At 39.1% G+C, this 12,335-nt stretch overlaps 1 protein-coding gene across 1 annotated transcript; it reads right to left on the minus strand.

The window, feature by feature from the left end:
• Window positions 1-867: 867 nt before the first annotated feature.
• Window positions 868-12,299, minus strand: cir1 (corepressor interacting with RBPJ, CIR1). The gene is made up of 10 exons (XM_024389015.2): window positions 11,945-12,299; window positions 10,835-10,929; window positions 10,517-10,590; window positions 10,379-10,392; window positions 7,923-7,975; window positions 7,783-7,831; window positions 5,110-5,227; window positions 4,031-4,137; window positions 2,100-2,185; window positions 868-1,959 (listed from the first exon to the last, which is right to left on the minus strand). The coding sequence occupies exons 1-10, from the start codon at window positions 12,014-12,016 to the stop codon at window positions 1,134-1,136; spliced, it is 1,494 nt and encodes a 497-aa protein (XP_024244783.2). The 5' UTR covers window positions 12,017-12,299; the 3' UTR covers window positions 868-1,133.
• Window positions 12,300-12,335: the final 36 nt, after the last annotated feature.

The raw sequence follows: 12,335 nt of genomic DNA on the forward strand, positions 1-12,335 counted from the left end.
CAGTGTTGCGTAAATCATGCATTGAGTTTTACACTAAAGGTAAAATTACATGCATCGACTTCAATTCGGAATTGGGTCTTCAGTGTTAAACATTTGAAACAAACTTGAGTTCTACACACTAATCACGTATGCAGGCATACTCATATGGATCGCATAGGCTACTGAACACTCAAGAGATTGAACGTCATTAGTCAACCATGCTCCTGTTTAGGGCACTTGTTGCAAAATACCATTGTGAAACAAGTCTACATAATTAGGCTAGACTTGTAACAAATGTGATGAAACACGGTTACAAGCATGTGGGAACATAACCGTTTCCCACTGGGCACAGACATAATTTGTTTTGTTCAGTAATGTCTAGTTCTGATTTACATTTGGTTGAGTTGTCAACTAATGTGATATAAACAAAACAATTCACCATGCCATTTGATTTATGGTAAAAGTTGGGTGAAAAAAATACCAATTCCATTACTTTGACAATCAGTTTTCCACGTTGGTTCAACATCACATAATTTGTTGTTTAAATGAGGTGGGGAAACATTGATTAAAAAAATAATAATAATAATAATAATTGCCCAGTGGGTTGTTACACTTTCACCAAACCAAAATATTTTCATTACGATTTGCTATAATATTCTTTTAGTATTTTGCAGAGTTATCATGAATAAAATGACAACCATGAAGTGCATGCAAGACAATGTGACAAATATTTCTGTGGTTCAAGTTATTTTTCATCTACTGCTGCTCTCTAGTGGAGGAAAATAACATTTGAGGGCCTTCGCTCTCATGATGCTGTAGCAGTCAAATAGCAGGTAACATCAAAACATGACCAATACTGTGCAGGCTACTAAAACTTTGGTTTCTATGTGTTGTTTAATGTTTAATAAAGTGACCACACTTAAAGAAAAAAAAAAAAACATTTTACAGTAGCATCATAAAACATTGAAAACATTACACGTTCGTGTCGAAAAAGATTTACTTTGTTTAGGCCAGCAAAATAAAAAGGTATGCCATTACTGTCCCACTTTGTAAGATTGTCTACTCTCACAGTTTAGCGCTTTCTCTCAGCTCCATCTCGGCTTCTGGCTCATTTCTCCCTCCCTCGGCCCGTACTCCTGCTTCTACTCCTCTCTTTATTCCTCCCTCCCTCGGCCCGTTCTCCTGCTTCTACTCCTCTCTTTACCTCCCCTCTCTCTCCCTCTCTCGTGGCTTCTACTCCTCTCTTTACCTCCCCTCTCTCTCCCTCTCTCGTGGCTTCTACTCCTCTCTTTACCTCCCCTCTCTCTCCCTCTCTCGTGGCTTCTACTCCTCTCTTTACCTCCCCTCTCTCTCCCTCTCTCGTGGCTTCTACTCCTCTCTTTTGCTGCTTTATCCTTCGCTCCATCTCTGCTCCTATTCGTCTCTCGTCTACTTTTCCCCTCATCCCTACTGTGAACCTGGTCTTTACCTCTCTCACGGCTCCTGCTTCCTTCTGGGCCAGGCTGGGAGCTGCAGCTGGTTCTCTGCCTCTCCCTGCTGTCGTGTCTGTGTCTCTCCTGACGTTCTTCCACCCTCATCTTTCTCGCTGGACTGTACTTTCTGCCCTCGCTCCTGCCTGCCTCAGCCCTCGTTTGTTTCTTCTCTCTGGTATCGTCTTCGTGCCGTTTCGGTCTGGAGGTTGGGCTCCGTGACCTGCTCCTGTGAGAGGCGGCCTTGGTCTTACTGTTGACTAGTCCCTCACTCTTCGTGTTGTCACAACAGGAGTCCTTTCTCTTGTCCTTCTTCTTCTTCCTTTTCTTCTGGCTCTTAGAGTTGCTGTCAGAGTCTGAGTCACTGTCACCATCACTGCTGCTGCTACTTTCACTGGAGCTATCACCATCATGCTTCTTCTGCTTTCCTTTACTCTTCTTCTTCTTCTGCTTTTTGCCCTTCTTGTCTTTCTTCTTCTCCTTCTCCTTCTTTTCTAGACGATCCAGTTTCCTTTAAAAAAAGAAAAAGACAATATATATGTTAGTAGATCACGTTTACTTTTATTTTTGAATGAATCATCCTGTGTCTTATTTTACAATGAGCATACTTTCATCCAAAACAACTAAATCTATGAATGAATGCTCTCCTACCTGAGGAGCTTCTCTTTCTGTTTAGTAGTCAACGACTTCAGGAATTCAACCTCCGGATCCTCCTCTTCTTCACTGGCGACATACTCCTATAGCAGGAAAACAATGAACAATAAGTCGAACACACTTCAAGATAATTAAAGATCAAATACTAACTAAGCGTGCATATACATTTCATGTAGAAGATATGTCACAAATGGTTAGAGGAAGCAAGTAAGACAAGAATAACACCTGCTGAACAAAAATACATATGCAACAATTTCAAAAGATTTTTACTGAGTTACAGTTCATAAGGAAAAAAAAAAAAAATCTGTCAATTGAAATAAATTCATTAGGCCCTAATCTACAGATTTCACATGACTAGGAATACAGATATGCATCTATTGGTCACAGATAAGGGCGTGGATCAAAAAAAGTCAGTATCTGGTGTGAGCACCATTTGCCTCATGCAGCACGACACATCTCCTTCGCATGGAGTTGATCAGGCTGTTGATCGTGGCCTGTGGAATGTTGTCCCACTCCTCTTCAATGGCTGTGTGAAGTTGCTGGATATTGTCAAGAACTGGAACACGCCGTCATACACGACGATCCAGAGCATCTCAAACATGCTCAATGGTTGACAAGTCTGTTGAGTATGCAGGCCATGGAAGAACTGGGGCATTTTTAGCTTCTAGGATTTATGTACAGATCCTGCGACATGGGGCCGTGCATTATCATGCTACAACATGAGGTGATGGCGGCAGATTAATGGCACGACAATGGGCCTCAGGATCTCGTCACGGTATCTCTGTGCATTGAAATTGCCATCAATAAAATGCAATTGTGTTCGTTGTCAAGGGCTTAAGCCTGTCCACATCATAACCCCACCACGGGGCACTCTGTTCACAACGTTGACATCAGCAAACCGCTCACCCACACGATGCCATACATTCTGTCTGCCATCTGCCTAGTACAGTTGAAACCGGGATTCATCCACGAAGAGTTCACTTCTCCAGCGTACCACTGGCCATCGAAGGTGAACATTTGCCCAGTGAAGTCGGTTACGATGCCGAACTGCAGTCAGGTCAAGACCCTGGTGAGGACGACGAGAACGCAAATGAGCTTTCCCGAGACGGTTTCTGACAGTTTGTGCTGAACGTCTTTGGTTGTGCAAACCCACAGTTTCATCAGCTGTCCGGGTCGCTGGTCTCAGACGATCCCACAGGTGAAGAAGATGGATGTGGAAGCCCTGGGCTGGCATGGTTACACGTGGTCTGCGATTGTGAGGCCCGTTGTATGTACGGTCAAATTCTCTAAAACGATGTTGAGGCGACTAATGGTAGAGAAATTAACCATTTCTGGCAACAGCTCTGGTGGACATTCCTGCAGTCAGCATTCCAATTGTACACTCCCTCAAAACTTGAGACATCTGTGGCATTGTGTTGTGTGACAAAACGGCACATTTTAGAGTGGTATTTTATTGTCCCCAGCACAAGGTGCACCTGTGTAATGATCATTTAATCAGCTTCTTGATATGCCACGCCTGTCAGGTGAATGGATTATCTTGGCAACGGCAAATTTCTCACTAACAGGGATGTAAACAAATTTGTGCTCAACATTTGAGAGAAATAAGCTTTTAGTGTATATGGAAAATCTCTGGGATATTTTATTTCAGCTCATGAAACATGGGACCAACACTTTACATGTTCCGTTTATATTTTTGTTCATTATATTTATATATACCACCGCATCTTGTGTTGCAACAATCCTATAATTTCCACAGTTAGTCAATTGGTCACATGTGATGAGACTAATGTTAAACTTGAAGCGACTGGAATAGTGGTTTGGTTTACTCTGATAATTGGGCAGTTTGCAGCAATCACATTTAGACCTGGGATTTGCCATGGGTATTGTTGGTGTTTTTCTTCAGGGGGAGAAGATGAACAGAAGATTACCTGTGATGGATCACAAACAGTAGAATTTCTCCCAAGGACACATTTCTTCAGGGCAAATCCACTGTTCCGCATCTCCGCCATTAACTCAGAGGGGTGCATTGACGGACCTGTTAGCACAAATCACAGCCTCAAAGTCCCATTGATGTCTGACCACATCCACCACGGCCTCCACAGTGGGGAATTCAGGGGTGGCTTTGTTAACAGAAAGAGATACCAAATCAACTCACTCGTCTTCTGGTTGAGCAAATCATACAATATCATTCTCCCAAAGCAGTGGTTAGGGGAATCAGAATACACAATACTTTCATTTTTCTCCCAGCACAGGAGGGGTTCCATTATGGCCTACACTATCAACGCCATTCACAGGACTGTCCCACGGTAAACATTACTTGACTAATCCACTTCCTGATTGTAGCAGTCAGAATCAGCTCCACGGGACACCAGGAACGATGGCAACTACTGCTACATGGTACAGACTAGAGCTGGGTGATATTTACAAAAATCCACATTGCAATAAACTGCCTGAATTGACACGATAACAAATAGAACGATAAGTTTATAACAATGTGCACCACAGATTTTAAAATTATAATTTAAACTACTACTGCTAGTTTGAGGGCTGTAGCCATCAGTTGTCCTATTAACAAATCACCCATATTAGCAAACGGATTTAATTTCAAACTTCACATTTCTCTATATAGGCTACTTATCATAATGAACCAAATCAGCAAAATGCCTGCGATAAGTATTTGGTATCGATAACTCAATTTATTGTCCCAGCTCTAGTATAGACTTTTCACAAATATACAATGTAATAGTGAATTATATTCTAATGGACAAATTATTATAGAATTGTTTTGTGCGCCATAGGTGCATCATACATTGCTAACAAGTTCTTTATTCAAATTATTTCAAAGGAATTGGTGAAGAACATATAATTTTGTAGTTGAGAATGAACATATGAATTCTTTATAAACCATTACATCTGTGAAATACTATTCATAATTACCAGCCGGCTAACTTTTTTTTAACCTCTACTTACCCTGATAGGTCAATTAAAAACAGATTGTTTTTTGTACCTGCTTCCTCTGTGGGTGCAGCGCTGGCATTGATCCCAGACAGGCCGAAGAGAGGGCACTCTCTGTCTGTATTCACATGGCCCCATTTGTGACACTTGATGCATCTCACGTTGCGAACCTGAGAATCACAGGTGATTAGACTGAACTTACATCCATTCATTCCATCACTCATAATACCTCCAATAGGACCTGCTACGCAGGTATGCATGACGTAACGTAAATAAACACATTGTAATCCCCAGTTCAACATGATCCTTTTCCTTTAGCGCCACCAAGTGTCAAATTCCAACACACGTTTGTTAACAGAAGAGTATTTAGCGCTGACGATGATGATATTAAAACAGCAGATTGTTATCAATAGTTAAATTAAACATAAATGGGCACATTAATCTATTATAAAAAGGTTCACACACACACACAAACACACACACACACAACCAGTCAAAAGTTGGGACACACCTACTCATTCCAAGCCTTTATTTTTCATTTTATTTTTTACTATTTTCTACATTGTAGAAAAATAGGGACAACATCAAAACTATGAAATAACACATATGGAATCATGTGGTAACCAAAAAAAGAGTGTTAAACAAATGTTATAATTCAGAATATTCAAAGTAGCCACCCTTTGCCTTACCAGCTTTGCACACTCTTGGAATTTCAATTTCTCAAACAGCTTCATGAGGTAGTCACCTGGAATGCATTTCAATTAACAGGTGTGCCTTGTTAAAAATTAATTTGTGGAATTTATTATCTTCTTAATGCATTTGAGCCAATCAGTTGCGTTGTGACAAGGTAGGGGTGGTATACAGAAGATGGCACTATTTGGTAAAAGATCAAGTCCATATTATGGCAAGAACAGCTCAAATAAGCAAAGAGAAACGACAGTCCATTATTACTTTAAAACTTCTTAAGGCTAGGGGGCGATATTTTCACATCCGAATGAAAAGTGTGCCCAAAGTAAACTGCCTGCTACTCAGGCCCAGAAGCTAGGATATGCATATTATTAGTAGATTTGGATAGAAAACACTGAAGTTTCTAAAACTGTTTGAATGATGTCTGTGAGTATAACAGAACTTATTTGTTCAGATCTATGGGGATCTGGATTTCTAAGGCACTTGCTTGCAGTTCCTATTGCTTCCACTAGATGTCAACAGTCTTTAGAACTTGGTTGATGTTTTTCCTTTGTGTAATGAAGTAGTAGTGCAGTTCAGAACGAGGGCCGAGTGAAGTGTACTGTTTGTGCACGCTCCACTTTGTTTTCGTCGTGTATTGAACACAGTTTATCCCATCTTAAATTTTATTGATTATTTACGTTAAAAATACCTAAAGTTGTATTAGGAAAGTTGTTTGAAATGTTTGGAATAAGTTTACAGGTAACTTACTAGATATTTTGTAGTCATGTTGCGCGAGTTGGAACCGGTGTTTTTCTGGATCAAATGCGGCAAATAAAATGGACATTTTGGAAATATAACAACGGAATTTATCGAACAAAAGGACCGTTTGATGTTTATGGGACATTTTGGAGTGCCAAAAAAAGAAGATCTTCAAAAGGTAAGGCATGAATTATATAGATAATTCTGAGTTTTGTGTCGCGCCCGGCGGGTTGAAATATGAATGTCATGTGTTTGTTTGGTGGGGTGCTATCCTCAGATAATCGCATGGTTTGCTTTCGCCGTAAAGCCTTTTTGAAATCTGACACGTTGGCTGGATTAATTTGGTGTATTGAATGTGTGATTTCATGAAAGTTGAATATTTATAGTAATTTAATTTGAATTTGGTGCTCTGCCATTTCACCGGATGTTGTCAAATCAATCCCGTTAATGAGATTTGATCCCTAAGAAGTTAACTTCTCTAGGGTAGGTGGCAGCATTCGGAATTTTGGATGAAAAGCATACCCAAATTAAACAGCCTGCTACTCGGGCCCAGAAGATATGATATGCATAACTGGTAGATTTGGATAGAAAACACTCTAAAGTTTCCAAAACTGTTAAAATAGTATCTGTGAGTATAACAGAACTGATTTGGCAGGCGAAAATCTGATAAAAATCCATTCAGGAAGTAGTTTTTTTTTGGTTTTGTAGTTTTCTTTTCAATGCCATTACAGTATCCATTGACTTAGGACTCAAATTGCAGTTCCTATGCCTTCCACTAGACGTCAACAGTCTTTTGAAATTGTTTCAGGCCTGGCCTTTCTTGTATACCTTTTATATATTTATATTTTATACCTTTTATATTGACGATGTTAATTGTCCGGTTGAAATATTATAGATCATTTAGGCTAAAAATAACCTGAGGATTGAATATAAACATCGTTTGACATGTTTCCATGAACTTTACGGATACAATTTAGATTTTTTTGTAAAATATGTTTTGTTTTCTGAATTTTTATAATGAGTATTTCTGTATTTGAATTTGGCGCTCTGCAATCTCACTGATTGCAGCCCAAATAAATGCTTCACAGAGTTCAAGTAACAGACATCGCAACATCAACTGTTCAGAGGAGACTGCGTGAAATATTGATTTGTCTAACACTTTTTTTGGTTACCACATGACTCCATAGTTTTGATGTCTTGTTCACTATTATTCTACAATGTAGTAAATATACAAAATAATGAAAAACCCTTGAATGAGTAGGTGTTCTAAAACTTTTGAACAGTAGTGTATATTCACCTGAATTCCAAATGGTTGATCCCTAATAGCCATGTCATCCTTGGCATACCTAAAAAGATGAAAGAGAAAGTATCAACAAATATACATTTAAACTCAAGTCATCTAAATGTTTGTACCGATCAACACAATTACAGACTTACTTCTCTCGAGGGGCCGTCTTTTGCCACTCAAACTTGTATTCTGATTCACCTTCCTATAAGAGAAGATACAACGTATAATAGAACTTTAATAATGCTTACATATCTTGTATCACTCATCTCATATGTATATACTGTATTTGATACCATCTATTGCATCTTGTTTATGGCGCTCTGTCATTGCTCATCCATATATTTATATGTACACATTCCTTTACTTAGATGTGTGTATTAGGCAGTTGTTGTGGAATTGTTAGATTACATGTTAGATATTGCTGCACTATTGGAACTAGAAGCACAAGCATTTTGCCACACTCGCATTAACATCTGCTAACCATGTGTATGTGACCAATAAAATGTGATTTGAATAATAAACCAACACCTTTTTGCCTTTAAATCTACAACATTTACCAGAGTATAAATGAACAAAAATCTAAACACAACATGGAACAATTTCAAAGATTTTACTAAGTTACAGTCCATAGAAGGAAATCAGTCAATTATAATAAATTCATTAGGCCCTAATCTATGGATTTCACACGACTGGGCAGGGGCGCAGCCATGGGTGGACCTGAGAGGGCATGGGCCCACCCACTTGGGAGCCAGGTCCACCCACTGGGGAGACAGATCCAGCCAATCAGAATGTGTTTTTCCTCACAGAAGGGCTTTATTGCGGACAGAAATACTCCTGAGCACCTAGTCAGCTCGGGGGATTCAATCTTGCAACCTTACAGTTAACTAGTCCAATGCTCTAACCACCTGCTTACATTGCACTCCATGAGGAGACTGCCTGTTACACGAATGCAGTAAGCCAAGGTAAGTTGCTAGCTAGCATTAAACTTATCTTATAAAAAACAATCAATCAATCATAATCACTAGTTAACTACACATGGTTGATGATATTACAAGTTTATCTAGTGTGTCCTGCGTTGCATATAATCAATGCGGTGCGTATCGTTGCTCCAATGTGTACATAAACATCAATGTCTTTCTTAAAATCAATACACAGAAGTATATTTTTAGACCTGCATATTTAGCTAAAAGAAATCCAGGTTAGCAGGCAATATTAACCAGGTGAAATTGTGTCACTTCTCTTGCGTTTATTGTACGCAGAGTCAGGGTATATGCAACAGTTTGGGCCGCCCAATTTGCCAGAATTTTACGTAATTATGACATAACATTGAAGGTTGTGCAATGTAACAGGAATATTTAGACTTATGGATGCCACCCGTTAGATAAAATACAGAACGGTTCTGTATTTCACTGAAAGAATAAAACGTCTTGTTTTCGAGATGATAGTTTCCGGATTCGACCATATTAATGACCTAAGGCTCGTATTTCTGTGTGTTATTATGTTATAATTAAGTCTATGATTTGATTGAGCAGTCTGAGCGATGGTAGGCAGCAGCAGGCTCGTAAGCATTCATTCAAACAGCACTTTTGTGCGTTTGCCAGCAGCTGTTTATGACTTCAAGCCTATCAACTCCCGAGATTAGGCTGGTGTAACTGATGTGAATTGGCCAGCTAGTTAGCGCGCACCCCGCTAATAGCGTTTCAAACGTCACTCGCTTTGAGACTTGGAGTGGTTGTTCCCCTTGCTCTGCATGGGTAACGCTGCTTCGAGGGTGGCTGTTGTCGTTGTGTTCCTGGTTCGAGCCCAGGTAGGAGCGAGGAGAGGGACGGAAGCTATACTATTACACTGGCAATACTAAAGTGCCTATAAGAACATCCAATAGTCAAAGGTTAATGAAATACAACTGGTATAGAGAGAAATAGTGCTATAATAACTACAACCTAAAACTTCTTACCTGGGAATATTGAAGACTCATGTTAAAAGGAACCACCAGCTTTCATATGTTCTCATGTTCTGAGCAAGGAACTTAAACGTTAGCTTTCTTACATGGCACTTTTACTTTCTTCTCCAACACTTTGTTTTTGCATTATTTAAACCAAATTTCATTATTTATTTTAGGGTAAATTGATTTTATTGATGTATTATATTAAGTTAAAGTAAGTGTTCATTCAGTATTGTTGTAATTGTCATTATTACAAATAAAAACATTTTTATTTTATTTTTTATAAATTGGCCGATTACTCAGTATCGGCCTTTTTTGGTCCTCCAATAATCGGTATCGGCATTGAAAAATCATAATCGGTCGACCTTTAGTAATGACCATGCTGTTAAATCAGCTTCTTGATATGCCACACTAGTCAGGTAGATGGATTATCTTGGCAAATGAGAAATGCTCACTAACAGATATGTAAAACAAATTTGTGCACCAAATTTGGTGGAGTAAAAATATTTTTGTGCGTATGAAAAAATGTGGGGATCTTTTATTTCAGCTCAAGAAAAATGAGACCAATGTACATGTTGTTTATTTTTGTTCAGTGTATTAATGCTTTCTTAGAGAAGTCTAAGCCTTTAAACAAGAGAGGGATTTTAAACATGAGGTGCTTACCTCTTTGGTCTCTTCTTCTCAGTAGAGTGGAGAGTGCGTGAGAAAAGAGAGCAGAGATCAGTGGAAAGTCATATGGTTTGTTTTGTATGGTGAAAAAATGCCCATCTAAAGCAGCAGAACCAGGATTGATGTAGTTACCTTTGTCTGCCCCAGGTGGCGCTTCATACATGAAGTTGAGACCATTTTTCACACGATCATCTCCCATCAACAGTCTAAGGAGAAAGGTTTTAACAGCCGAAACGTCAGACAACGGGTTTCAATCGGTTATGTGATCAATTAGAGCTGTGATTTTACACAAGACAAAATGTAGGTATACATTTATATGACAAGTACACCAACTTCCAGTGGTTAAATAATGAGAGACTAATAAGAAGTCCTATGTAAAGGCATAATTGAGATCCAAGTATCCGGATCATGTTGTGCAGCCACAGATCCTCAGGAATATCTGTAACCCACCTGTTGTTGTAGGTGTCTTGTTCTTTTAGGTAAGAATTCATGAGGTCCTCCTGCTTCTTCTTCTCGAATGTTAATTTCTGCTCTGCTATCCATACCTGTACAATGGTAAAATGGATAACATTGAGAATAGCCAAGTCATATTTGTATCCTAGTAAATGCACTGTATATATGGGACATAGCTAGCTAGCTATCTATCTTTCTGAATGTTACATAATGTAGTTAGCTAGCTAATGTGCTAGTCAACAACTGTTGTTAGCCCCCAGGTGGTGAAGGTCGGAAACATCTCCACTGATTTTCAACACTGGGGCCCCACAAGGATGTGTGCTCAGCCCCCTCCTGTACTCCCTGTTCACCCATGACTGTGTGGCCATGCATGCCTCCAACTCAATCATCAAGTTTGCAGACAACACAATAGTGGGCTTGATTACCAACAACGACTAGACAGCCTACAGGGAGGAGGTGGGGGCACTCAGAGTGTGGTGTCAGGAACATCTCACTCAACATCAACAAAACAAAGGAGATGATTGTGGACTTCAGGAAACAGTAGAGGGCGCTGAGGCCACTGCAGAGGCCACTGTAATAATGTTTACATATCTTACATACTCATCTCATGTTAATACTGTATTTTATATCATCTTGCCTATGCTGCTCAGTCATTGCTAGTCCATATATTTATATGTACATATTCTTATTCCATCCCTTTAGATTTGTGTGTATTAGGTAGTTGTGGAATTGTTAGTTTACTTGTTAGATATTACTGGATTGTCGGTACTAGAAGCACAAGCATTTCGCTACACTCGCATTAATACCTGATAACCATGTGTATGTGACCAATAACGTACAATTTGGTTTGTTAGCTAGCTAGCGTCATACTGGCTTGCCAATGTTAGCTGACTAATTTTACTAAACTATATGCCTATAGTAGCTAACTAGGGATCATTCTTCGCATAAGTAAATAACATCGAGATGTGATACGTTCAAATTGGAAATACATTTTCTTCAGCTAGCCTGATAACTGTTAGCTGGCTAAATCCAAATGAGGTTATATACGTCAGTTAGCTAACCAAGCTAACCTGGTGAGCAAATCTATACCAAAGATTTGCCACTTACCTTTTTTATATTTGACTTAGATGCAGGGTGAAAATCTTTCTTGCACATAAAATTAGCAAAAGACTTCCCCATGATTGAAGAATATTAGTTCGCTAGCTAGGGGAGTAAATGCGAAATGTTGTCAAACTCGTCCTGACAAAAACAAAACTCTCGTTACTAGTTACCACAGCCACAAAGTGATAAACCCCGCATATTTGTAGAATTTATTCTTCTTAAAATGTGATTTCAACTTAACTTTAACCCTAATATTAACCTCACTGTAGATCTTATGCCAACCATAAATTAAGACCAAAAAGCCAAATTTTGTTTTCATTCATTTTTACGATATAACTAATTTGTGACTGTGGTAACTAGTGGAAACACCCGAAACAAGGTCATTCAAATCTTCTTC

Source organism: Oncorhynchus tshawytscha, linkage group LG26 (assembly GCF_018296145.1).
Source record: "Oncorhynchus tshawytscha isolate Ot180627B linkage group LG26, Otsh_v2.0, whole genome shotgun sequence".
In the NCBI taxonomy this organism is placed as follows: domain Eukaryota; kingdom Metazoa; phylum Chordata; class Actinopteri; order Salmoniformes; family Salmonidae; genus Oncorhynchus; species Oncorhynchus tshawytscha.

Coding starts and splice junctions, on each gene's coding strand:
- cir1 (XM_024389015.2), bottom strand. CDS start 12,016: ATGGGGAAGTCTTTTGCTAATTTTATGTGCAAGAAAGATTTTCACCCT. Junction 5,228..7,782: donor ATCAACCATTTGGAATTCAG/GTGAATATACAC, acceptor TGTGATTCTCAG/GTTCGCAACGTGAGATGCAT. Junction 2,186..4,030: donor CTGTTTGTGATCCATCACAG/GTAATCTTCTGT, acceptor TTCCTGCTATAG/GAGTATGTCGCCAGTGAAGA.